The sequence below is a fragment of the Bos taurus genome, chromosome 1 (genome assembly GCF_002263795.3).
Source record: "Bos taurus isolate L1 Dominette 01449 registration number 42190680 breed Hereford chromosome 1, ARS-UCD2.0, whole genome shotgun sequence".
Taxonomy (NCBI): Eukaryota; Metazoa; Chordata; class Mammalia; order Artiodactyla; family Bovidae; genus Bos; species Bos taurus.
In genome coordinates, this window is record NC_037328.1 from 3,484,418 (window position 1) to 3,512,396 (window position 27,979).

A 27,979-nucleotide genomic window follows, 5' to 3' on the forward strand; every position below is an offset into this window, starting at 1 on the left:
TCCAGAAGCTAAGTGTCAGTATTCATGGTGGCAAACTTCAACATCCCTAAGACTTAGGAAAAATGCCCCGCTTCAAAAGCAAAAGGGAAGTGTTCATTTCTTTCTTTCACGTCAGTGACATTGTTCACCGTCAATGCAGCCCACAAAAGGTGAGAGTTGATCATATTTTTTAATGCATAAACACAAAAGTCATTGGGAAATGTCAAATACTTTTTTAATAAGACTGACTGTGATTTGCTTCTCAACTATGCCATTGCTTTGGTTCAGCCCTTACTTTCTTCTGTCTCATAGTTTTGGATGAAAGAGGTGATTTAACTCACTTGATTACCAGTCTGTGTCACCAGATAAAATACCGAGTGATGTTTGGTTATTAAAATACTTTTTCAGCATTCATTATTTTATTTTTTGGCTGTGCTGGGTCTTTGTCGCTGCACATGGGCTTTCTCTTGTTGTGGAGCATGGGCTCTAAGGGCTCAGGCTTCAGTAGTTGCTTCGTGGCAGGTGGAATCTTCCCAGACCAGGATTGAACCCCTGTCCCCTGCACTGGCAGGCGGATTCTTAATCACTGGACCACGAGGAAAGTCCTAAAGTATTTTTTAAACCTGCTCCCAAAGGAATTGGACTTGGCAGTGTTGGTGACATTCAAAAGAATGTAATGAATCACAGTTCCTTGGAAACATGACCGATTCTAGGACTAAAGCAGGAAAAACATAAGATGAGTCTGGAGCATCATAGAATGCCAGAAAGTAAGGGAGTGCTCAAAAAACAAAAGGGAGGAAGCGTGTCAATGGAACACAGAGCCAACATGAAAAGGTTCTCAATGGCCAAATCTGGAACAATTAGGGCAACAAAATAAATCATGTATATTGAATTATCACCTAAAGTATAAACTTATAAGCCATAAGTCCATGCTGATATCAATAAGTGGTTGAATAAACAAACAAATGGGGGAAAAGAGATATATCTTCCTCAAAGGAGAAATACTCCCTCTTCTGGGAGAGGGAGCTTGGTTCCCCCTCTTCTTACTTAGTCACTAGCTTCCAAAGACTAGAGTAGAGAAAGGGGAAAACAGTAACTCAACACCAAAGAAGCCTGACAACTCTACTTTAAGCAAATGATCAAGGTTCGTTTCATCATGCTGCCACGTGGCTCCCAGGTACACCCTGATACAATGTGATGAGAAAACCAATAGAAAAACCCATATTAGGAGACATTCTACAGGACACCTGGCCAGTACTCCTTGAGACCCTCAAATGAAAGATTGAGGAACTGCCACTGATTAGAGGAGACTGGGAAGACATGATAATGAAATGCAATGTGCTATCCTAGACTAGATCCTGGGACAGAAGATGTCCAGTTAATGGGAAAACTGATGAGTTTTCCATAACATCTGGAGATGAGTTAATAGTAATACACCCATGTCAGTTTCTTAATGTGACAAAAATACTCTGATAATGTAAGATGTATAACAATGGGAGAAATGGGGTGAAGATTATACAGGTAAGGAGAATTGGCTGTAGTGTCTTTGTGATTTTTCTGTAAATCTAAAATTTTTCCAAAATAAAAGGTCAATTCAGGACTTCTTGGTGGTCCAGAGGTTGGAATCTACCTGCCAACACAGGGGACCTGAGTTCAATCCCTGGACTGGGAAGATTCCACATGCCCCCGGCCACTAAGTCTGTGCACCACAACTACTGCAGCCTGTGGTCTAGAGCCCATGCTCCACAAGAAAAGCCACTGCAGTGAGAAGCCTGTGGTCTAGAGCCCATGCTCCACAACGAGAAAAGCCACTGCAGCGAGAAGCCTGAGCACCCAGAGAGTAGCCCCCACTCGCCACAACTAGGGAAAAGCCTGCACACAGCCGCAAAGACCCAGCGCAGCCAAGATAACACAAAATAAAATTCTTTTTTAAAAGTCAGTTAAAAAAGAATATTGTGAATTCTAAGAGAGACACCAAAATGGAACTCCCCCAAAGCATTTTGAAAAACGGCAGCTATGCTAGAGCAAAAGTGTAGTTTCCCAAGGGGCTGCAATCAGTGGGTTTGTTTTATTTCAGTGAGGAGTCTCTTCCTAAAGAGTAGGGCAGCTTTCCATAGCTCTTCACTGCAGATTGAGAATGAGGACCCAGGCCCTTGATTCTGGTGCTTTGCACAACAGCATAGCACGGCTGTCACAGGAGAGCTGACACGTCTCTAGCATTTGCTTTGTATCAGACTTTTTTAAGGGTCTTTCATATATTAACTGTTTACCCCTCACTTACTTCTTACCTCAAATTTCTATTTATAGAGATGATTCTGGATTTTCTGCATCTTCCTCTACACCTTGCTAAACAGCATGAATGGAGAGTGGGTTTCATACCTCCATGTGGAGCTTGCACTAGCCTTCACTAGCCCTTCATCTTTGGGACGGGGGAGCTAACAAGATTTGTGAATGGACTAGACATGGGATGTGAGGGGGAGAGTGTGGTCCAGGATGCGAATTGGACAAGGAGACATCGGTGATGCCCTTCACTGCAAGAAGGAGCCCAGGAGAAGCTAGTCTGAAGAATGAGATCACTTGTTTCAGGAGACACTGAGTGCAATACAGTCTTTTTCTGGGGCTTGATAAATGTGCCTGAAGTTCAGAGCATACTCTTATTGAAGACAGAGTTTTAGGATGAACAATATGTTGATCCACGGATTTTATGGAGAATCAAGATTTCATAAACCTCTGGAAATCAGTCTTGAATAGTCATTGGAAAGACTGATGCTGAAGCCGAAACTCCCAATACTTTGACCACCTGATGTGAAGAACTGACTCATTGGAAAAGACCCTGATGCTGGGAAAGATTGAAGGTAGGAGAAGAAGGAGATGGTTGGATGGCATCACTGACTCAATGGACATGAGTTTGAGTGGACTCCAGGAGTTGGTGATGGAAGCCTGGTGTGCTGCAGTTCATGGGGTCACAAAGAGTTGGACATGATTGAGTGACTAAACTGAACTGAACTGAACTGGACACAGTATTCTCACAAATCAGCATCTGCCCCAGGTTGTCTCTATGTTTATGTCAGGGACTTCCCTGGTGGTTCAGCAGTTAAGAACCCACCCACCAATGCAGGGGAAGATCCCACTTCCCGCGGGGCAACCAAGCCTGTGTGCCACAGCTACTGAAGCCCGTGCACCCTAGAGCCCCCGCTCTGCAACAGGAGAAGCCACCACAGTGAGACGGCCCCGTACTGCAACTAGAGAGCAGCCCCCACTTGCCGCAACGAGAGGAAGCCCTCACACAGCGGCAAAGACCCAGAGAGCACAGTTAAAAAAAAAAAGTTTATGTCAGAAGGTAAAAAAAGCATCAACCTGGCCCCAGGTTCTTCCTTCCTTGGGGTGAACCTGCCACTCACTCCAGATGTGGTTTCCTCTCTTTCCCTCCCCCGCCCCCAAGCGTCCCAGTTTTCCATCAACACATCACTTCCTAATATCCTCAGTTCTGAACATCTTGAGACTTCACAGAGTTGACTCCCCTCTGGTGCCAAAGACCCTGTGTTGGGTCCAGACTTGCCAGGTTATTAGCCCTGGTGATGGCAGAAGAGAGCCCTTAATGAGTCTGCTGCTGCTGCTGCTAAGTCACTTCAGTCGTGTCCGACTCTGCGTGACCCCATAGACGGCAGCCCACCAGGCTCCCCTGTCCCTGGGATTCTCCAGGCAAGCACACTGGAGTGGGTTGCCATTTCCTTCTCCAATGCATGAAAGTGAAAAGTGAAAGTGAAGTCGCTCAGTCATATCTGACCCTCTGCGACCCCATGGACTGCAGCCTACCAGGCTCCTCCGTCCATGGGATTTTCCAGGCAAGAGTACTGGAGTGGGGTGCCATTGCCTTCTCCAGTGCATCATATATTGTCTCCCTTGAAATTCACATCCACCTGGACCCCTAGAAATGTGACCTGATTTGGAAATAGGCATCTTGCAGATATGATTAAAGATGAGGTCTTGCTGAGTTAGACACCAATCCAACGGCGGGTATCTTTCTAAGAAGTCCGTGTAAAGACACACAGGGAAGAATGGCAAGTGAAGATGGAGGCTGACTTTGGAGTCATGAGTCTACAGTCCAAGGATGCCAAGGATTGCCAAGAATCGCTGGAAGCTGAAAGAGGCAAGAAAGTGTCCTCCCCAAGACCCTTCACGGCCCGGCCAACACCTTGATTTCAAACTCTCTTCTCGAGCACTGTGAGAGAACACATTTCTGTTGTTTTTAAGCCACCAAGCTTGTGGTCATTTTTTACAGCAGTCCCGGAAAACTAGCACAGCCAGGTAAATGGGATGAGAAGACCTATGCGATGCAGGATAGACAAATGGAAAAATGGGACTCTGATTTTCAACCTCTGCAGTAACCAGCCTGTGAAACCAAACCATTCCCTCTGCAACAGTCAGTCCAATAGGTCAGGACTTGGTCAGGGACTGCCAGTTTCCCTAGTTTTACCTCTGCTTCCAACTGCAAACCCGCTACAAACAGCCAAGCATGCTCCCCCACCCAATCACATAGGATGCCCTGTCTCTAGTTAACCTGCCTCCAGCTTCTCCATGGCAACAGCCTCCTGTCGGGGTACACCTGAGGCCTTCTCTTGATTCCACCATGAAGCTTTCCCACTTGGTGGTAGAGATGATTCTGACTCCTTGGCTACAGTGAGCTCTGAGAAATAGCCTCTGCCTGTCCTTGTGGCGGGGGGGCGGGGGGGGGGTCTTCATTGCTTCCACACCTGGAATCTGTAGGTGTATTAGCTTGCAAGGACTCCTATAGCAACAGGGAAGCTAAAGCAGCAGAAATTTATTTGCTCAGAGCTCTGGAGGCTGGAAGCCCACGATCAAGAGGCTGGGAGGCTGGCTCCTCCCGAGGCCTCTCTCCGCGGCCTGCAGACGGCTGCCTTCTCCCTGCATCCTCACACAGTCCCTCCTCTGTGTTCTTGTATCCCTGGCGTTTCTCTGCATGATCAAATTTCCTCTCCTTATAAGGACACTAGACACATTGGATAAAGGCCCACCCTAACGGCGGCCTAATTTTAACTTAATTATCTCTCTAAAGAGACCCTATTTCCAGATATATTTGGAGCCTGAGATGCTGGAAATTAGGACTTTAATATATGGATGGTGGAAAGACATGATTCAGCCCATAGCAGAGGGGAAGGGACCAGGTCAACTGGGGTGAGATGGAGTTGGACGAATGCCAACTTGACTAGACATTATATCTCCCTTGTAAGAATGCATTATCTGTTTGTAGCTTTTAGATGATTTGTGTGCAACAGAGCTGAAAGACTGGGGTGGTGAGACATGAAAATTAGTAAGAAAAAGCACTTCAGAGTCAGCATGAGAGTACACCGAAGAGTCTGGGCCTCAGTAAACTGGCATGAGGGTGGCAACGGTGAGCCAGGTACTGTCCCAGCTAATCTCATCAGCATCTCACCCTCATGCCAAGTCTCTACCCAGTCACCAAAGGAAAACAGTCAAGCGGACATACGTGCATGGGGGAAACGGGGACACTGGCTTCACCACGCACCCAAGGCCCATGGTTACTTGCTGCCAGGGTGGCACATGGACCAATACTAGGATGAGTTGGCACTCTGGCCATCTTCTGTGGAGGGTGTTGGTACCCCATCTGTGAGCCCTATTTGTCTCCCAGACCCTCCACTTGAATGTTTGTACTCAGGGGCTTATACTCTGGATCGGGAGTATTTTCCTTTCCCTCAAGTGCCCTTCAGCCATCCACTAATCAAAGTCATCTAAGTCCTCTCGACAGTCACTCTTAACACAGTAAATCGCCTACATATGAACCCTCGCGTGGTGACCTTTCAAAGATGCAAACATGTGTTCACGTGTCCGATCACATAAGTTAGTTCACGTGTGTGGTGTGCGTTGCTGTGTGTGTGCCTCCTCTGCAAGCGGCTGTGCTTTTGTGTCCTTTGCTCTTCAGTACTGCAGAGAGTCTGGTAGTTCAGGACCTTTCTTTCAAGCTCTGTGCCATCAACTTTTTCAGGCAGGAGTGAAATGGCAGCTTGCCCTCCTTGTTGACAATCCTTCAGCTCTGCCATCTCCCACCTCCTCTCCCTCCCCCAGTCAGTAACTCTTCTTGCCTGTTTCCACTATGCCAGCCCCTGTATGCCAGCTGTTGTACTGTACCACTGTACTTTTCAAAGTACTGCACTATAAGATTAAAACTCTTTCATTTTTTTGTTTGTTTTTTTTACGTATTGTTTGTGTGAAAAGTAGTATAAACCTATTACATTCCAGTACTATAACCAATTGTGTTAGTTGGGTACCTAGACTAGTTTTGTTGGACTTACAATCAAATTGGACTTACTAACATGCTCTGGGAACGGAACTTGTTCATATGTAGGGGACCTACTCTATCGTTCATGCATCAGCTCACCCACCCACCCATCTATCCATCCACCATCCACCCACCCATCCATCCATGCACCATCCACTCACATCCACCAACCAATCCATCATCCACCCATCCATCCATCCACCATCCACCCACCCATCCATCCATGCACCATCCACCCATCCATCCACTCACATCCACCAAACAATCCATCATCCACCCACCCATCCATCCACCAACCAACCATCCATCCACTCACATCCACCAGCCAATCCATCATCCACCCACCCATCCATCCACCATCCCCTTACCCATCCATCTATCACCCCCCTCATCCACCCTCCCATCCATTCATCCACCACCCACCCACGCATCCATCCATCCACCATCTACTCACCCATCCATCCATGTGTTGCATGTACTCATGAAAAACCAGGAGTATGCAGAGAAGGGTATGTCAAATCATACTTGGGAAGGTGGAAAGAGCAGTTGGACATACCCTCTTCTTTCAAACACTCCTCACAGATCAATTTCCTTCTTTCTATTATGGTCGTCACCAGGTCCACCCTCTCTGTGGCCCAAAATTTGCAAAGGGGAAAAAATGGACTTCAGACGTCATGACAGCCCTAAGAATCCCCAGGCCCCCATTAATTCTGGTCTCTTTACCCAGCGTGGTGAGAAGAGAACTGACCATGGAGGCAGATGCTGCCAATGACAAGTTTGTGTTCTTCATGCCTCATTTCTCTGGTCTGGACTCAAATGCATCATCTGTAAATGAGGAAAGTTGACCCTGACTCTGCCTCTTAAATTATCCCCTGAAATGTCCAGAGCAAAGAGGACAGTCAGTGGTGGATTCACAATATTCACACTAATTTTGCATCTGAATACATGACACATGTTAGTTTTAAGTCAAAAGGAAAATTTATTTTTGATTATCAGTGGACTATAAATACTCTGCTCCAAGAAGCTGCTTCATGTTTATCCTGAGAACCCCTGTTTATCAGTGCTCTTTTTGGACTGCCCCAAACTCCTGGGGGGACTAAGCCCAGGAACCAGGTGACCCCAAGATCCTTGTGATTTTGTGCCTTGGGCTCCAGTGCTCTGAAAGTGAGTATGGCTCACGTCATTGAAGTGGCCATGGGTGGGAAGGACTCTGAATGGGCTCTTCAGGGCTCTCTGACTCAGAGGGCACGATTCATCTTTCAGTGGAGGGGACGCTGGTCCAGCCACTGGTGACACCACGTCATTCAGGTGTGAGTAATGGCCATGATTTGTCCACGAGGCACTACGCAGCTCCACGTCGGCTCCAGATTTAGACTTGTTCCCTTAAAAGTTGACTAAGCTCTCTCTTTTTATGAGCAAGCAAGAGCCCATTTTAGAGAGGCCATTCACAAAGAGAATGGAAAACAGCTTGAATGGAATGTGATTTGAGCACTAGGGCCATGCTCTGCTCTGTAGGACGAATCCAAGAGTGGGACTAAGTTGCAGCAACAGACTGGTGACCAACATGTTCCCCTGAGACATTTTTATGCCCTATGGATGGCAACCAGAGCTGGAAATCTACCAAAAGCAATATAGGAAGAAGCTCTTGCTTTCTCTTTTTTTAGTATGTATTTTTATTACTCAACTACTTTGTTAGTCATGGTATTTTTTTTTAATACCACACAATGTGCCTGGTATTAGTTCCCTGACCAGGGATCAAACCTATGCCCCTTGCTTTGGAAGCAGAGAGTCTTAACCACTGGACCGCCAGGGAATTCCCAGGAGCTCTCAGGTGACGGGACACATCTGAACATCTATGTGCTGGTCATGTGAGCAGGGCAAGCTACCTGGGGTGGTGTGCATGCTCAGTCTGATTCTTTTCAACCCCATGGACTGTGGCCCATGACGCTCCTCTGTTCTTGGGATTTTCCCAGCGAGAATACTGGAGTGGGTTGCCATTTCCTTCTCCAAAGCTACCTACACACACCTCTAAAATTAAGACAACTTGACCATTCCACAGGGTCCGTGTGAGGCTTAAAGACAGAGGCCTGAGGATCAAAGTCTGTGTGGCCTATGTTTTCCCACCAGAAAAAAAGCGGTTTCTATATTTTTAAAAATTGTATTAATGTTTGGCTGTGCTGGGTGTTGGCTGCTGCGTGGCTTTTCGCTAGTCGTAGCAAGCAAGGGTTACTCTCTAGTTGCGGGGTGCGGGCTTCTCATTGGGGCGGTTTCCCTTGTTGCAGGCTCTAGGACACGGGCTTCAGTAGTTGCAGCACGGGGGCTCAGAAGTTGCGGCTCGCAGACTCTGGAGCACAGGCCCAGTAGTTGTGGCTCACGGGCTTAGTTGCTCTGAGGCATGTGGGATCTTCCCAGATCAGGGATCCAGTCCATGTCTCCTGGACTGGCAGGTGGATTCTCTACCACTGAGCCACCAGCGGAGCCCCGGTTTCCACATTATTCAAGGGTTGTTAAGAAGGAAAACACAAAGAAGAGTATGCAACGACTGCATGATCGTCTGCTAACTGTTTGCTACCTGACCCTTTACAGAAAAAGTGTGTGGGTCTCTGGATTGAAGGAAGAAATACCCTTGAAAATAACTGGCCTAGGGCCTAGCACACAGGGGATGCTTGGAAAAGGTAGAATTTCACTACCAAAAAAAGGACAACTTTCTGGGATTAATGTAGTTGCAAGAAAAGGGTAAATGAGATTCAACATATGGGACAAAATCTGTAGGATTTGTAGAATATATAAATATTTCTATTTGGCCTTCCCCTTGTGTTAGTCTGCTGGGGCTGCCGTAACCAAATACCACAGACTGTGCAGCTTAAACAACAGACATTTATTTTCTCACAGCTCCAGAGGCCAGAGGTCCAAGGCCCAGGTGTCTGCAGGTTGGGTTTCTCCCGAGGCCACTTTCTGTGGCCGGCAGATGGCTGCCTTCTCACTGGGTCTTCACATGCTCTTTCCCCTGGCTGGTGTCCCTCTGTGTGTGTCCAAATTTTCTCTTCTTACAAGGACACCAGTCAGACTGAATTAGGGCCCACCCCAATGGAGAAGGAAATGGCAACCCACTCCAGTACTCTTGTCTGGAGAATTCCATGAATGGAGGAGCCTGGTAGGCTACAGTCTATGGGGTCGCATAGAGTCAGACATGACTAAGTGAATTCACTTTCCAATGGTGGCCTTATTTAAACTCAACTCTTTATTTTTTTATGTTTATTTATTTATGTATTTTGTTGGCTGTGCCTCATGGCATGTGAGATCTTAATTCACTGACTGTGCCCCCTGAAGTGGAAGCATGGAGTTTTAACCACTAGACCACCAGGGAAGTCCCTAACTCACCTCTTTAAAGGCCCTATATCCAACCACAGCCACATTCTGAGGCATCTGGGGTTAGGTCTTCAGTATATAAATTTTGGAGGGTATGTACAATTCAGCCTATAACTGTCCTCTTAAATTAAGGGAAGTATTAATAATTAACAATGCTCATCCCTTTATTTAGGACAATAATCCTTATCCTTGCTGGAGAAGACTCTTGAGAGTCCCTTGGATTTCAAGATCAGTCAACCTTAAAGAAAATCAATCCTGAATATTCACTGGAAGGACTGATGTTGAAGCTGAAGCTCCAGTATTTCAGCCCCCTGCTGTGAAAAGCCAACTCAATGGAAAAGACTCTGATGCTGGGAAAGATTGAAGGCAAAAGGAGAATGGAAGGGCAGCAGAGGATGAGATGGTTTGATGGCATCACCGACTCAATGGACATGAATTTGAGCAAACTCTGGGAGACAGTGGAGGACAGAGAAGCCTGCAGCACTGCAGTCCATGGGGTTACAAAGAGCTGGGCGTGACAGAGCAACTAAACAATGAACAATCCTTGTACATGAAGAGGATCCATAACCATGTAACAATGGGAAAGTCCAGCCCAATGTTAAGGGACTGTTAAGAGAGGCATCTGTACTTTCCCTGGGGCAGAAACATTAAGTGCACCCAAAATATGCATATTGCTGTGAAAGTGCTATACTCAATATGCCAGCAAATTTGGAAAACTCCGCAGGGGCCACAGGACTGGAAAAGGTCAGTTTTCATTCCAATACCGAAGAAGGGCAATGCCGAAGAAAAGTTCAAACTACTGCACAATTGCACTCATTTCACATGCTGGCAAAGTAATGCTCAAAATTACCATATACTCCCTCACATTTCTCAGCATCTTGCTCACAGGAAGGCCCAGAGGACTAGTTCTGGCCTTTATGGAACTCTTAAGGGCCAGTGGAAGCTCTCCAGCTTGCCCTTCTTTGGCTATTTTGTTGTTCAGTCGTGTCTGACTCTTCATGACCTCATGGACTGCAGCATGCCTGGCTTCCCTGTTTCGGGAAGCTTCTTGGCTATGGCAGCCAGAGAAGCTTCATTCTGAATGGACAGAACCGCAGGCTGGAAGCAACCTGGATCCCTGAGTTACCACATGGAAGAGAGCTGCTCTGGCATCAGCCAAACTGCATAAACGTGTAAGAAATAAAGCTTTATTGTGCAAATCACAGTGATCTGGGGCTCAGTCTATCACACCAAAACCTGATCTATCGGACACACTGGTTGTCAGAAGAGAGCTGAATGCTGGGGAAGGGTCACAAAAGACATGTTCATCTCAGACCTGCCGCGAATTCACTACCTAATCTTGCACGGGAAGCCTTATTCCTAACAAATGCTTGCACTCTGCCCTTGGTTAGCTGGCTATGGTAACAAAGCCTAAAAAGAATACAGTTTGTTATTCCTGAGGCTTTATATATACAATATCAGCCAAAGACTTTTCTTTCACAATGGCTATTAGGCCAGGACTTCCCTCGAGGTCCAGTGGTCAAGAATCTGCGATCCGATGCAGGGGACCTGGGCTTGATCTCTGGTTGGGGAACCAAGATCGCACACTGCTGTTTAGTCACTCAGTTGTGTCCATTGCTTTTGTGACCCCATGGACAGTAGCCTGCCAGGCTCCTCCATCCACAGGATATTCCAGGCAACAATACCAGAGTAGGTGGCCATTTCCTTTCTCCAGGGCATCTTTCTGACTCAGGAGTCAAACTGCATCTCCTACACTGCAGGTGGATTCCTTACCCCTGAGCCACCAGGGAAGTCCGCATGCCATGGGACAGCTAAGCCCATGTGTCCCAACTACTGAGCCCCTGTGCTACAATTAGAGAGCCCACAGCGAAGATCCCACATGCAACAACTAAGACCCAAAGCAGCCAAAAATAAATATTAGGGAAAAAATAGCTTTGGGCCATCTCCTGAGCAAGGAATACGTTGTGTAACCAGCTCAGGCCCTTAAATCAGAGCCATTTATTTATTTATTTCATCTGTAAATAATGCATCTCCCTGGCATTGTCCACTCTGTGCTGTGGTCATTGGTTAGTGCCTGAGCTTCCAGTACCTCAGTCTGTTCCACATACTCAGAGCTGCCGCCCCCAAAGGCCTCCTTATGTGCACCCCAGTTCAGTTCAGTTCAGTCACTCAGTTGTGTCCAACTCTGCGACCCCATGAATTGCAGCACGCCAGGCCTTCCTGTCCCTCACCAACTCCCAGAGTTCACTGAGACTCACGTCCATCGAGTCAGTGATGCCATCCAGCCATCTCATCCTCTGTCATCCCCTTCTCCTCCTGCCCCCAATCCCTCCCAGCATCAGTCTTTTCCAATGAGTCAACTCTTCGCATGAGGTGGCCAAAGTACGGGAGCTTCAGCTTTAACATCATTCCTTCCAAAGAAATCCCAGGGCTGATCTCCTTCAGAATGGGCTGGTTGGATCTCCTTGCAGTCCAAGGGACACTCAAGAGTCTTCTCCAACACCACAGTTCAAAAGCATCAGTTCTTTGGTGCTCAGCCTTCTTCACAGTCCAACTCTCATATCCATACATGACCACAGGAAAAACCATAGCCTTGACTAGACGGACCTTAGTTGGCAAAGTAATCTCTCTGCTTTTGAATATGCTATCTAGGTTGGTCATAACTTTTCTTCCAAGCTCAAAGGCTGATATACATGTGGAAGGAAACCGCAAAGGCTACAATGTTCCCCACTCTTTACCGCCCTGAGACCTTGGTGCCACAGACATCAGCTCTGAGAGATAGTGTCCTGAAAAGAGGTCTGCAGAAAAGAAGTACAAATATAGACCCACATTTGTCTTTGGAACCAGATGTCTGAAGCGCTCCCTTGACATAAAAAAAAAAAAAAAAAAAAAACTGCCACAAATAATACACTCATTTACTACTCAGGAAATATGCTCCTTTCACTGAAAAGTGATGACATGAAATTGAACCAGCTCCCAGTCCTGCTCTGAATTATTCTAACTGTGCCTGTAGCACAGAGAGGGTCTTGTAGAGAAAACAAATGCAATAATCGAGAGGCTTCCAGACGCACCCCCCCTAAAAATATCAGTCTTGCATTCTTTCTGAATTGGTCTCATTTTATGACACGGTTATATAGCAAGTATTTTATTGACTTAATCTAGTAAAACCCAGCAACCTTTTAACAGCTAACAGATAAGGAGGCGATCCAGGGTGGCTGCTTACTTGGGAGATCTGTTGAGAAAGAAAGAGTCTTTGTCCCGGTTTAAGAGTTGATGGTAGATGGCGGAAAGGCCGTGATGCTCAGAATCTCAACAAGCCATATGATTTTGAGAATGACTTAACACTGTGACGACCTGGTCCACACAGGCACCTCAAAGATGTGTGCTATAAGGACAGCTCAATCTGCAGTTGACTTTCCCCTCTGCCCGTGGTGGCCAAGCCCTCTGATGTCTCTGTGTTCGTGGAGGTGGGGGCCATGTCCCCCAAAACCCCTCTGGGACCAGCTCACTCAGGACCCTGGAGTCCCTAAACCATTTGGGCTCCCAGTTTTCTCTTCTTCAAAAAACTTGGGGTTGCACCCCATGGAACTCTGCTCAGTGTTATGTGGCAGCCTGGATGGGAGGGGAGTTGGGGAGAGAATGGATACATGTATATGTATAGCTGAGTCCCTTTTCTAATGACCTGAAACTATCACAGCACTGTCAGTCAGCTATATCCCAATACAAAATAAAAAGCTCAAAAGCAAAAAGAATTTAAAAAAAAAAGCTGGCTTGCACCAGATAATCTCAAGTCCCTTTGTGTTCTAAAATGCTCTGATTCCTGAAACAAAGGATTTATCACACAGTCGTGTCCGATGCTCTGCAACCCCATGGACTGGAGCCCTCCAGGCTCCTCTGTCCATGGGATTCTCCAGACAAGAATACTGGAGTGGGTTGCTATCATCAATACTAGCTACAGCTTCTGGTTCCCCCACCCCCACCCCATCAAACTTCAGAGAGCTTCATGAAGCGGAAACCACGGGCCTCTCGATTTCTACCATGCTATACTGCACAGGGCGGCCACAGAGCTCAGGGGACACAGGGCTTAAGCAAGTCCATAAATATGAAAAACGTTTTGTGAACACTTATAAAGGAAGTCAGAACTGGGCCAATCCAAACACCCCATCTGGACTCCCCCTTCATTCTACTCATCACTTCAATTCCCCCTCACCCTCACCAAGTCCTGAAACAAGGACCAGATCTAGAGGGGACGTTCACTGATGTCATTCTTCACGCGTCATTTTCAGAGCCTTAAGCTAGTCTGGGTCTAGCTTAAGCAGACGTTGAAATGGGCTTAAGCATGTGAAGATTTTATTAGGGCAGATGCCTGTGAGAAAATGGGGAGGGAGGCCAGGGAAATTCAGGAATTCCAGGGCTTCTTTGGTGGTTCGGACAGTAAAGAATCTGCCTGCAATGCAGGAGACCCAGGTTCAATCCCTGGGTCAGGACGATCCCCTGGAGAAGAAAATGGCAACCCTCTCCAGTATTCTTGCCTGGAGAATCCCATACACAGAGGGGCCTGGTGGGCTACAATCTATGGGGTCACAAAGAGTTGGACACGACTGAGTGACTAACACTTCTACACTCTCACAAGGAGGAACCTGAACATTTCCCCTGCAAAAAGAAAAAAATGTTGATTCACCTTGAACGGCCATTTGCAGTACATCAGGCAGATAGAAGTCTTCAGACACCCCTGTAGCAATGAGGCAAAGCCAAAAATGCCTGAATACCCACACCTCGATCCCCTCTTGTATTCTGTCTATTGCTGGGCCAAGAACCTTGCTTAGAAGCTGACACCACTCTTTTGCAACATACTCTTAGTTTTCAGACGTATCAGTCAATAAACGAAGCAGTCAAAGTGAGGGAAAAGTGTATTTCACAGTCGTTATAAAAGTACATATATTTCATAAAGGTGACGTAAATACAGTCCTTACTTATGACCAAATCGTACAACCAAAGCCAACTTGACTTCCGGATATCACACGCTGATAGTCGTCACTTTCGGCAGTAACTACACACAGGCTGACTGAGCTCACGGGTCAGACTAACAAGAGACAGCCATGGGTCCAAGAGACGAAACACGCTTTGTACTTACCAAAGGGATACTCAAGGTCTCCATATAAATATAATAAAATAATAAAGAATTCAACATTTCTCCTCTCACTCGACTCCATAGATTTGTCGGGCGCTCACACACACAAAATACGGGTTCTCCCCTTCCTCACTGCCCCCTCACCTCTCACTGGGCTTGGAATAAACCTGAGTTCACAGTTCAAGTTGCCAGTGGTGACACAGACAGTCGGCTGTTCTGGAAGCGTGCCAGGATCGGGGGACACGTCCCAGCAGGTGAACACAGCGACACAGAAATGCTCATGGTCTTGAGGCAAGTAAAGCATGAGAGAGACAGAAAGAGCTTAGACCAAGTTCGTGGGCACGCAGCCTGCAAGCCTGCGGAGCCACACTTGCAGCTGGAAACCATCTTCAAAGAGGGTTCTTCACTGATCAAAAACCCAACACTCCATGTCAAATGGAGAGAGGAACTTCTCAGCTGCTTCTTTTATTCTCTCTGCTTAAAAAAAAAAAAAAAAAAAAAAGCTCTACTTTTCAGTGGAAAGTTCCAGAACCTGGTTTGGAGCCATCCAAAGGAGTGCCACCCACGGTGGGGAGTCTGACCTCCTCCCAACAAGCCCCAGGGCTGGGGCGATCCCCAACAAGGCGAGGGGGAGTAGCAGCCCAAGGTCTCGTCAAGATCAGCCAGGAATGGGCACAGCCAGGTGTCCACCCTCTCTTTGCTCAGTCAGGGACATCTGGGCCAGAAGGAGGTCACCAGTGTGGAATGAGAAGAAAGGAAGACCCACCCCCAGCACTCTCTGGCACAGGCTGGCTGCCGGGGGAAGCGAAGGCGGGCTTTGCAGGCTCCCAGGGTCATGGCCTTCTTTCAGATCAGTGGGCTGGGAGGACTAGCCCCGGGGTGGCCCCAGCAGCAGTTTCTGGTCACGCCCGCAGCAGCCAGCAGCTGAAGACTCCAAGCCACAGTGGAACCTGGCTCCGAGCTGACCTGCATCCAACCTGTGCCGATTCTACTTCTGCCAATTCTGTTCATGGCCGAGTGGTCCCCACCAAGGGCCAGGGCCCCAGCCCCAGTGGAGACAGCTCCCGGCAGGCTCCTAACTAGACAAAGACAACACTGGGATCCACAAAACACATACACAGGGACGGCATGGACACAGATCCAGAGGTGCATCTTTGGTTCCATCCTTGGCAAAAGGTGTGAAAACCGACCACGGATTCAAAGCCTTGTTTGAGGAACCCTGCTTTCCTCAAAGAAGATACAGTACTGTATTTTGAACGTGAGTCCCTGCACAAGAGTCTCTCACTGCTCACGGCAAACTGGCTGAGCTCTAAACCACACTTGTCGCCTTGGCAGCTTGAAAACTGCATTGCACAGAGCTAGAGGTGCCTTCCGGGCGCGTCCATATTCAACCTTACCTGTCTTCTTTCTAAATAACCGACTGTAACTATGCTCTGCACCTTCCAGAAGGATCCGGGCTCTGGTGATCCAATGGGAAGGACAGGCAGCCGGCGAGGATCACGTCCCCCCCTGCAGGCCACCAGGGGCCAGTGCCACTGAAAACGTCACCTGGGCAAGCCTTGATGCCCTCCATGCTCGTCCTCTCGTGAGAACAGGAGTTTGGTGAAATCACTTCCCATCTCGCCACCCAGGTTTCTAAAAATCATGTTGACTCGATTTAATGACATCACATAAAGAACAATAACCTTTGGAGAAGATACTAATAATTCAACTGTTAGCAAGTTTCAACCAAGTGAAAAAAAATTCCATCAAGACCCTGCTTGGCAAATGAGTGTCCCACATTGGTCTTTTCCATTCACTGGGGACCCCGCTGTGGGGATCAGTCTTGGATCCAACCAGAGAGGGTGGTGCTGGTTTCTAAGCTTCCTGCCCACCTTCCCCAGGGGCTCCTGAAGCTGGGTTCTCTGGGTGACCAGCTCTTGCCACCCTGCAGGGAGTTCTCTCGATTAAAGGAGGGGAAACTGTGGCCTGGGTGAACCACCTTGTGCTTCCCTGCCACGTGACTGCTGAAATGAGACCAACCCACTGAGAGGCGCACACAGAGCACAGCGCGGAGAGACGGCTCAGAAGGGTGTATCGTCTGAGAAGGCCGAGGCCAGTGCAGGGTTCTCCCTGCCAGCCCGGCGGAGGGAGGTGGGTGGAGGGCCAGTGAACAGGTGGGAGGAAGGAGGCCATGGCTGATGGAGTTGGCCACACAGACAGCCAACCTTCCTGGGAGTCTCAGCATCTCCAGTGGGGACCCTACATGAGAATGGGGAGTACAGGCTCTGGGTCTGTGGTTTCAGCTGCAGGGACAGCGACTGTCAGGAGGAGGTGAGGCTGTGAAGGGTACTCCAGGAGAGGTGTTAGAATCTTTGCACCCTGATTGATACGGGGAGCTGCTCCACTGCTTTCCTTAGAAACGCCCAGATGCCCTTCTCTGGCCCAGGTTAGCACTGGCCTTTAACCCCATCAGCCAAGTCGAAGGAGAGGCTTGTGGGGGCCAGGGGCTGCAGTGGGGGCATGCTGGCCTCCAGGGGCCTGTCTGCAGAAGGCTGCAGGCTCTGATGCCGCTTCCTCAGCATCTGTCCGATGCCCATCATGGGGAACCTGCCTCGGCTCTTGACACAGTTGGGGCTTCCCAGGGGTTGCGCAGGGCCATTACCGGGCCCCGGGGCTGGGGAGCACGTGCCCTCCTCTTTGGGGGGGCTGTTCTTCTCTTCGTGAGCAAAGGAGACCAGAGTGGGGTGCAAAGGAGTTTGGAGGGGCAACGGGCTTCCAGGCAGCAGGACAGGCGAGAGTGTCCGCTCACAGCGAGCCAGACCCCCAGGGGAGTTCAGAATCCTATAGTGATGGGACGGGGAGAGTAGTTCTGTCTGGTCGTCTCGATCCACGGACTCGAAGGAGCGCACCATATCCAGCATCAGGGGGTCTTCCTTGATGGGGAGGCTGGTGCTCCCAGGCCCCTGCTGAGGGGGCTCCGGTTTCTTCACAATCCTGGGGGTTCTGGGGGGTGGCACCGGGATGAACTCCATGGAGGAGGAGGCCACACAATTGGAGTCCGAGGTTTTGCGAAAAATATTGCGGCAGCCGAAGGAATCTGCACACCAAGAAAGAAAAGGAAATGTGAAGACACCACAGTCAGTGCCCACGGCCCTGTTCCCACGTACTCGGACCCCAGTTGCACTGAGACGGGGCGGGAGGTGCCCAGGGGAGGTCAGACGGGACGAGGGGCACATGGCTTCCCACTCTCCCTGCGGGGAACCAGACGGACTTCCTGGAGTAGAGCGGACAGAAGGCCGGGGACAGGAGGCCTCCTGGGTTCTGACTTGCCTCATGGCACCAGCTTAACTTCTGCTCTCCTTTCTGTTGCTTAAAATTCTGGACCCCGCCCAAGAGCCTCTGAATGAAAAGGTCTGTGGCTCAACAGAATGACCACAAAACTGCTGGAAGCACATGGATCCCAACTCACTGAGGACTTGCAAGTTTAGTCCTCAGATAATCAAAACCGGAAGGAAAGTTTCTTCGTAACTTAAAAAAAAATATCATGGTAAAAATTACATAACATAAATTTTAAACTGCTTATTTATTTATTACTTAACCTCTTTTAAGTGTACAGGGCAGTTAAGTACATTCACATGCTTGTGAAATAGAACTCTTCACTTGCAGATCTGCTAGTGGTTGCCTGGGGCAACTGGTCTATACATCTGACTACTCTAGCTCCCTCATGTAGGTGGAATCTACAGCATTTGTCCTTTCGTAACTGGCTTGTTTCACTGAGTACAGTGTTCTCCAGGTTCCCCTGTGCTGGAGCATGTGTCAGAATTTCCTTCCTTTTTAAAATTTTTATTTATTCATTACTTTCGGCTGTGCCGAGCCTTCATTGCTGGGCGGGGGGTACTCCCTAGCTGTGGTATGCAGGCTTCTCATTTTGGCAGCCTCCCTTGCTGCAGAGCATGGGCTCCAGTGTGTGTGGGCTTCAGCACTTGCAGCACGTGGGCTTCAGCAGTGCAGCTCAAGGGCTCTAGCGCACAGGTTCAACAGTTGTGGCGCACGGGCTAACTTGCTCCTCGGCATGTGGGATCTTCCCAGATCAGGGATCAAACCTGTGGCTCCCGCACTGGCAGGCGGATTCTCTACCACTGAGCCACCAGGGAAGCCCCAGAATTTCCTCCCTTTTAAAGACTCTCTCATGACTTCTGGTCTCCCTGGAGCCTCACCAATCCTGAACAGGGGTGAAACACTCTTCATCTATATATCTCAGGCAACCAGCCAACTCCCGTGGCTTCCATCTCAAGCTGGCACAGGCTAGAATCCAGGTTTGCAGGCTTTGGCAGAGAAGAAAGGGAAAACCCCCGGTGTTTGGCGCTGAGGGAAGTGAAGCCAGGTTCCCATGGATCAGGCCCTGTCTTGGTTGGTTCTCCTACCATCACACCTGACAGCCCTGTTGGAGCCTGGAGGCAGGAACGAGCTGTTGCCACCGGGAGCTATTTCGGCGACAGCCAAGGGCACTGGGAATCCTCTTTCCCTTACATAAATATATACACAGATCCCCAAATAAATCTCCTCCTGGGGCCAGCACAGATGCCTGAGATTCACGGGCAGAGAGACGGGAAATTTCATTGATGGCTAACGTCTCCAGCGTTCCAGCTGGCATGCAAGCCCCCTGCCTCTCCCTCAGATGGCTGTGTGCCCCAATCTTGTAGCCCAGCTTCTCCCTCCACCCACTTCTGCTTCCTCTGCTTGCCTAGAGGTGTAAATACTGGCAGGATACCTCCCACAGGCACCCTATTTATTCCCACCCCAGAGTCAGCCCTGGGGCAGAGACCCAGACCCTGCCTGGTCCCTAGCAAGAAGGGCAGTCACCCTGCCAGAGCGATAGGCATGTTGGCTGGCTCCTCCTCACCCCATTCTTTCCGGGAGGGAGTCAGCTACCCTGGTTAGCAGAGAAAGCTCTAGAGCTAGCCTGCTGGGCTGGAAATCTGGACTCTATCACTTACCAGCTCCCTGACTTTGGAGAACTCTCTGCTATTTCCTCATCTCTAGAAATGGGGGTGAGAATGACCTCATGGGCTGAGGTAAGAGCTGAAGCAGTGCCGGCCACGCCATGAGTGGTCAGTGTGAACAGTTAACACAGGATCCTCAGCGCTTCTCGGCACAGATTCCCAAATCCCAGGACAAAGGCAAAATGCAAAGGAACAGATGACAGCTGGCCCAGGAAAGTACCAAGAAACAGACTCTTATGTAGCCTCTGGGGCTACCTACGTGAGTGAAGTTGCTCAGTCACGTCTGACTCTTTGCGACCCCATGGACTGTAGCTCCCCCAAGCTCCTCCATTCATGGAGTTTTCCAGGCAAGAATACTATAGTGGGTTGCCATTTCCTTCTCCAAGGGATCTTCCCAACCTAAGGATCAAACCTGGGTCTCCTGCATTGTAGGAAGACGCTTTACCCTCGAAGCCACCAGGGAGGCCCGCTACAAAGTTAACCCCAAATATGCAGCTTCTACCTAGACCTTCCTTCGGGGAACCCACAGGATGCCACTGTGAGGGCCCGGATTCACTGCTGGTTCCAAAGCCAGGAAGGAAGGTCTCCCGAGGAGGGACAAGCACAGTCTCTCCAGTGGGGCCCCTGCCTTCCTGACGGCTGCAGAATGAAATGGAACCAAGTAGATTTGCTCTTCCCTGGGTGACAGCTGGTCCCTCCTAGAGTCAGGAAGACCCGTGCTACTGTTTTGAACGTCCCCAGTACTTTGCCAACAAAGGTCCGTCTAGTCAAAGCTATGGTTTTTCCAGTAGTCATGTATGGATGTGTGAGTTGGACTATAAAGAAAGCTGAGCACCGAAGAATTGATGCTTTTGAACTGCGATGCTGGAGAAGACTCTTGAGAGTCCCTTGGACTACAGGGAGATCAAATCAGTCAATCCTAAAGGAAGTCAACCCTAAATATTCATTGGAAGGACTGATGCTGAAGCTGAAGCTCCAATACTCTGGCCACCTGATGCGACAAACTGAGTCACTGGAGAAGACCCTGCTGCTGGGCAAGATTGAAGGCAGGAGGAGAAGGGGGCTACAGAGGATGAGATGGTTGGACCGCATCATCATCATCAACTCAATGGACGTGAGTTTGAGTAAACTCCGGGAGATTGTGAAGGACAGGGAAGTCTGGTGTGCTGCAGTCCATGGGGTCTGAAAGCAAAGAGTCAGAGATGATATTATGACTGAACAACAACAGTGTACTTTCCTGCTGGTTAACATCAGACAGCCAGAGCCCTCCTGGAACCTTAGTTTCTTCACATTTAAAACAAAGGGATCTAAGGCTGGACGCCACCACCTCTCCCATCCCCGCTCTGTAAGGGGAACGCTCCTCTACTCCACAGTTGGACACGCACTCCTGGCTCCCTGTGCCCCTCCAGGCTCTCAGGGTGTGTTCAGTCTCCTTTCCACATCCCTGGATGCCTGCTCCAGAGGAGGGAGACCCATATCCATCAGTTACCGCATGTGCTGGACGATGAATGAGGAGGAGAAGCCCACACGTGTTTCTCATTGAAGTGAAAAGTGAAAGTGTAAATCACTCAGTTGCGTCCAACTCTTTGTGACCCCGTGGACTGTACCCCACCAGGCTCTTCTGTCCATGGAATTTTTAGGCAAGAATACTGGAGTGGGTCCTCCTCCAGGGGATCTTCCTGATGTAGGGATCTTTACCATCTGAACCATCAAGGGAGCCCTTATCTCACTGGATCCACCCAATAGCTCTGACAGGTAGGTTTCTTTTCACAAGGAAGGGAATCAGTAAAGATCCTCAGAGGATGAGGAACGTGGGGCATCAGCAGCCTCAGAGCTGGGTTTGAGCACCTCCACCCAGAGCCCAGACTCTGTGGACCACATGTCACTGCCTCTCAGGGTATACTTTTCAGGGAAGGCTCCCACGAGAGCATGCCCCATCCCTGCTCCTGAACCTCAATCTCTGCCCCTTAAAACTGAACACTGATGCCTGGCTCCATGATACTATGCACCCCAACCTCTGCTACCTCAATAAAATACCAAGTACCCCAGTTTCTACTCCCACAATGCCATGCACCCTGGTATCTGCTCTCCCACAAAACCATGCACCCCAGTCTCTGCTCCCATAGTACCACCCACCTTGACATCTGCTTCTGCAAAATCATCCCTCCCAATCTCTGCTCCTGCACCCCATCTCTATTCCTGTACCCCATCTCTGCTCCTGCTCTCCAGTCTCTACTCCTGCACTCCATCTCTACTCCTGCACCCCAATCTCTGTTCCTGCATCCCATCTCTATTCCTGTACCCCATCTCTGCTCCTGCTCTCCAATCTCTACTCCTGCACTCCATCTCTACTCCTGCACCCCAATCTCTGTTCCTGCATCCCATCTATATTCCTGTACCCCATCTCTGCTCCTGCACCCGAGTCTCTACTCTTGTAATACTTTACACCCTGATTCCTGCACCCACAAGCCTATGAACCCCAGTCTCCTGCAATACTTTACACCCTGATTTCTGCACCCACCCCGTCTCTGGTTTCTCAAATCCCACCCACACAGGTGGACCACACCAAGCAGTCAGGACAAGGTCTTGTTCTCACGTTGCCTCTCAAGCATTAATTCCGCTTTCCCATGGGCACAGGAGTAGTGTCTGTCCCAGGGGCGCACACAGAAACCAGCATGGGATACACAACAGCCACGCAATTGAACACGAGAGGCCTAGACAGTCCCCCACGCTGACCCACCTTTGTCGGGGAAGCCAGGCTTGGAGGCCTTGCGGTCCTTGAGCAGGGCCCTGGTGCTCTGAATCTGCGTGATGAGCGAGGCCGACGGCTGTTTGTGCGACGGCAGGTTCTTGTCCAGCTTCTTGGAAAATGGTCGATGAAGAAAATCCCCTCTTTTTTCTTGTTCTTTGGGCTTTTTATCCTTCCAATCAGAAGCAAACATAGGTACTCAGATGCACACAAGAATGCACAACAGGATCCCTTTTTGAATAGTTATCAAAGTAGAGTTAAGAAACCTCAGTTTTCTAAAATGCCAGGCTCTCAGCTGCATCAAGGGAAGCGCCCAGACCCAGAGGACACTCCAGGGAAGCCACGGCCCTCTCCCTGGGCCGCAGTGCGCTTCGGTGGTCCCTGGCTCCCTGCACTGTGCTGTTCTGGCATGTTCCATCAAGGGCAAGGATATCCCTGGGTGGTCCATTTTCTTAGAACAAGCTGAACAAACCGAGGTAAAGCCTATGAGGACTCCTGGTAACCTTCCGTCTTAGCTACAGCAGAGTCCCAAGATTCTCCCCAAGTAGTGGATTTGCAGAGGCAAGAAGCGCTCCATCATAACCTCAGTGTTCAGTGAAGCCGAGGAGGTGGACGCCCGACCCATGGAGCCCTGAGCCTGCCTGGGTTAATTTCTGACCCCTGTCTTGCCCTGCTCACGTGGGCTCCTGCTGTTTAGTCACTAAGTCATGTCTCTGCTGTGTGCTCACTCAGTTGTGTCTGACTCTTTGCGACCCTATGGATTGTAGTCCGACAGGCTCCTCGGTCCGTGGAATTTTCCAGGCAGGAATACTGAAGTGGGTTGCCATTTCCTCTTCCAGGGGATCTTCCTGACCCAGGGACTGAGCCCGTGTCTCCTGCACTGCAGGCAGATTCTTTACCACTGAGCCACAAGGGAAGCTCATGTGGGCTCTTAATTGTGAACTTCAATTGGCAGAATTCAGCCATTTGTGCCGTCAAGTCTTGCCCTGATTGAACTCAATTATAATCCCTCTGATGGGAGTGAATTTGACTGTTTTATACATCTTCAACCCCACAGCCTCTGGCATGAAGCCAGGCATGGAGAGAAAGCTTATCAAATAGTTATTGAAATATTTAAAAAAACAAAAACAAAAGAGCCAGTGGAAACGGAACTGAATTAAAATGAATTGGGTTCAAGCTTCTGGGAAGGGTGATGCCACAAGGAAGAGGCTTTTTTCTGGCCCTAAAGACTGTGTTTGATGTTTACTGTCAAACAGAGGCAACCGAATCCCTGACCTCACCAGGAGTGCGGGTGTGGGGGGGAAGAGACCAATTTTCACATTTTTTGCCTTAAAACCTTAAGAACATTTGCAATTCAAGAAAGCTCATCTATTTTTCATGGATGCTGTTGAAAAGCTTCTCAAGGAAACATCCCCTTGCACTTGGGTAGCCCTTTCTAACAAGGATTTTCAAAGCCTTTCTGGATTGGGGTTCATTGTGTCCAGGTTTTGAGTGGGAAAGATGGCAGAAGAGAAATTGGATGTGGGGGCACACACCCCAGCCTTGAGTGCCACCTCAGGGCAGCAGCTGCTGGGAGCCCAGCCCTTGGCTGAGGTGGCTCGCTCCCCCCATGGGCGGGTGGTCAGGACAAAGGCAGAGGTGAAGCTCCTGCAAACACCTTCACCAGCGTCTTATCAGCCACCACCAGCTTTACTGAAGATGCTTGGAACGTCAGACGCTACGCTAAGAGCATGACCCCTGATGAGGCAAATCCTGTTATCCCCTCTTCCAGAGGTGCCTGCAGTAGCTAAATATACCCAGACAATTCAAAAAGATGCATGCACCACTGTGTTCACAGCAGTACTATTCACAACAGCCTAGGCCTGGAAACACCCTAAACGTCTGTCGACAGACGAGTGCATACAGAAGATGTGGCTACATACACACGAGGGACACTACACAGCTGTGAAAAGAGAAGGCCACTGGCAGCAACACGGATGCAACTAGAGACTCTCATCCTAAGTGAAGCAAGCCAGAAAGAGAAAGACAAGTACCACAGGATGTCACTTATATGTGGAACCCAAAACAGGGCACAAGCGAACCTATGTACAAAACAGAAAGAGATTCACAGAGAACACACTTGTGGTTACCAAGGGGAAGGGGGAGGCGGAGGGATGGAGTGGGACTTGGGGGTTGGAAGATGCAAACTGTTACATGCAGGATGGATGAACAAGGGCCTACCGTTGAACACAGGGAACTATATTCAATATCCTGTGATAAACCGTAGTAGAAAAGAACAGTCAAAAATAGGGATGTATACACATGTATCGGAGAAGGCAATGGCACCCCACTCCAGTACTCTTGCCTGGAAAACCCCATGGATGGAGGAGCCTGGTGGGCTGCAGTCCATGGGGTCGCTAAGAGTCGGGCACAACTGAGCGACTTCACTTTCACTTTTCACTTTCATGCACTGGAGAAGGAAATGGCAACCCACTCCAGTATTCTTGCCTGGAGAATCCCAGGGACGGGGGAGCCTGGTGGGCTGCCGTCTATGGGGTCCACAGAGTCGGACACGACTGAAGCGGCCTAGCAGCAGCACACATGTATAACAGAGTCACTTGGCTGTACAGCAGACATGGGCACAACACTGTAAATCAACTATACTTCATTTTTTTCTTTTAAAAGAATTCACCCAGGAGCCTGACAGCAACTCAGATTTTTGCAGCCCTCCCTGAAAGTCGATGTGTTCTTAACCCTTGACTCCACACTGCCCTCTGGAAGATGGAGCAGGGCCAGGCTTGTTCTGGTGGCAGAGAGAAAGGCTAGGCACAGTGACTGGCTGGGGCAGGGACCACACTGTAGTCCAGGGCATCCAGGATGCTACAGAGGAGACCATGAGCAGGATGCTATGAAGGGCGGAGCGGAGGGCGGGGCATCCGCTCCTGGTCAAGGCCAAGAGCAATTCTCCACTGCCTCCCTCTCCCTCTTTCTATCAAACACCAACAGGCCCTCTGCTCTACAGCAAAGAAGAATGAACTTTCACCATCCCCAGCCTCTCCCCAAGCAATAAACGGCCTGTCCCAAAAAGTCTGGCAGAATTCCACCCCAAAGTCTGGCTCCATTCTATCTGTTTTTACGAGCAAACTCATCAATTCTACCTGGTAACACCTTAAACAGGAAAATAGAAATCAAATGCACTTTTGTGATACATTGTAAAACAATATTTGGAAGAAAAAATAAAACTGGAGTTACCTCACCCTCCACTGCTCACAACCCCAACATTGCCCCCCTTTTTTTAGGACAGTGAGTACATCTTCCTTTGGGCTACCCTGCATTTCCTGCTCTCAGAGGGCTCCTGCCGGCAGCCTCCTGGGTTCATCTCAGCTCCTTTCTAACTCTCTGTGGCTTCTCAAAGATAAAAGGATCAAGATGCAAACTTTCAGGGGGGCCAGTATCACCACCCAGACAGAGCTCATGAACCAAAGGATGTCCAAGATGTGAGAGTTCTCTGTAGGACGAGATCAAGGTTGGCTCTAGAAATCTCTCCTTCAACCCACAAAGGGATCTTTGGCAATGAGCAGAGCTGACTCACTGGACAAGCCCCTGATGCTGGGAAAGATGGAGGGCAGGAGAAGCGGGCAACAGAGGATGAGATGGTTGGATGGCACCATCAACTCAATGGACATGAGTCTGAGCAAACTCTGGGAGATAGTGAACAAGGAACTGTGCTGCAGTTCATGGGGTCACAAAGAATCAGACACGACTGAGCTCCTGAACAACAACAACGAGAAAGCCCACGATGGGGACAGAAGAAAGGGGACGTGGATTTAGGACTAGAGTCTGGGGAACCTTACTCACATCGCCCTGTCGATCCTGCACCTTGGTGTTGTTCAGTCGCTCAGTTGTGTCCAACTCTTTGCAACTCCATGGACCGCAGCATGCCAGGCTTCCGTGTCCTTCAACATGTCCTGGAGTTTGCTCAAACTCATGTCCATTGAGTCAGTGATGCCATCGAACCATCTCATCCCCTGTAGTCCCCTTCTCCTCCTGCCCTCAATCTTTCGCAGCGTGGTACTTCCTCCAAACTACCCCCATCCTCTCCCCAACCCCCAGAGCATTCTTCTCAGCCTGAAAGAACAGATGACTTCATAGTGATGGGTTTCTAGGGAGATGCCAAGAGTTTACTGCCCATCTGCTCCTTGGGGGTGGGGGACAATGCCCTGGATCTGTCCCGGTGATCCCTCAGGAAACTGACTTGTTTACAAGCAGCCATCTTCATGTCTTCCAAGCAGAGATTCATAAATGCAACCGATTTTCCAATTCTACCATTTTCATTTGCATGGCCTATTTTCTCCAAAAGAGATTTCCCAGGGAGAAGGATGCTAAATTGCCTTATGTAACAGAAACAGATCTTCAGAAGGACTAATTATGTTCCCCCTTCGACATGCCTGCACCCACTCGCGCACACCCCACCTAGCAACGCTGGCCGCCTGCAGGCCTCTTCAGTCTCCCTCTGATTCTCATGGGTGGGCAGTGTGCCCCTCATCCGCATGTGCCTAAGGGCGGGTAGTGGAGCTGAAGCTTCAGGGGTCTTCTCTGCCCCCTCATGCTCAGTCCATACCCTCCAAGGCGGATCCAGGAGGAAGCCAGAGGCCCCAGCTGGAAGCAAACCCCATACAAAACAGCCTCTTCTCTTTAAACCATTTTCCAACCACCACACATGTGCATGGATGTTTTTCAAAAAAACTGGATGCCTTGAATATGCAGACCCTGACTTCCCTGGTGGTTCAGTGGTAAAGAATCCACCTGCCAATGCAGGAGATGTAGGAGATGTGGGTTCGATCCCTGGGTTAGGAAGATCCTAACCTGGATGAGATGGTTGGATGGCATCACTGACTTAATGGACGTGGGTTTGGGTAAACTCCAGGAATTGGTGATGGACAGGGAGGCCTGGTGTGCTGCAGTCTATGGGGTCGCAAAGAGTTGGACACGACTGAGCGACTGAACTGAACTGAACCTGGAGGAGGACGTGGCAACCCACTCCAGTATTCTTGCCTGGAGAATCCCCACAGACAAAGGAGCCTGGCAGGCTAGAGTCCACGGGGTTGCAAAGAGTCAGACACGACGTAGCAACTGAGCACAGGCCCAAGCCCGTTACATAAGGGAAGCCACAGAAGCCTGATTCTGCCATAGGAAATAAACAAATGAGTATAAAAAGGGCTTGGTCCGTAAATTAGGCCACTGAACCAGGAAGCCGTGGACTGTTCTAAACCCCACTTCTTTACAGGTAGAAACACAAATGCACAGCCAAGTTTGTTGTTATAGCAAGATGAATTTTAAAAAAGTCAACTACACAGGTGGCTCTAGTGGTAAAGAACATGCCTGCCAATGCAGGAGACATACATGGGCTTGATCCCTGGGTTGAGAAGATTCCCTGGAAGAGGGCATGGCAACCACTCCAGTACCTG

General features: G+C 49.3%; 1 protein-coding gene across 1 annotated transcript in view; it reads right to left on the bottom strand.

Annotated features, from left to right (window-relative positions):
• Nucleotides 1-14,559: 14,559 nt before the first annotated feature.
• HUNK (hormonally up-regulated Neu-associated kinase) overlaps nt 14,560-27,979 on the bottom strand; it is a 131,263-nt gene continuing 117,843 nt past the window's right edge. Inside the window, exons 10-11 of the mRNA XM_002684590.4 lie at nt 22,524-22,704; nt 14,560-17,877 (exon numbers count right to left, since the gene is read on the bottom strand). Of these exons, the coding sequence (XP_002684636.2) occupies nt 17,228-17,877; nt 22,524-22,704 (831 nt within the window). The 3' untranslated portion in view covers nt 14,560-17,227. The remainder of the gene's footprint in view (nt 17,878-22,523; nt 22,705-27,979) is intronic.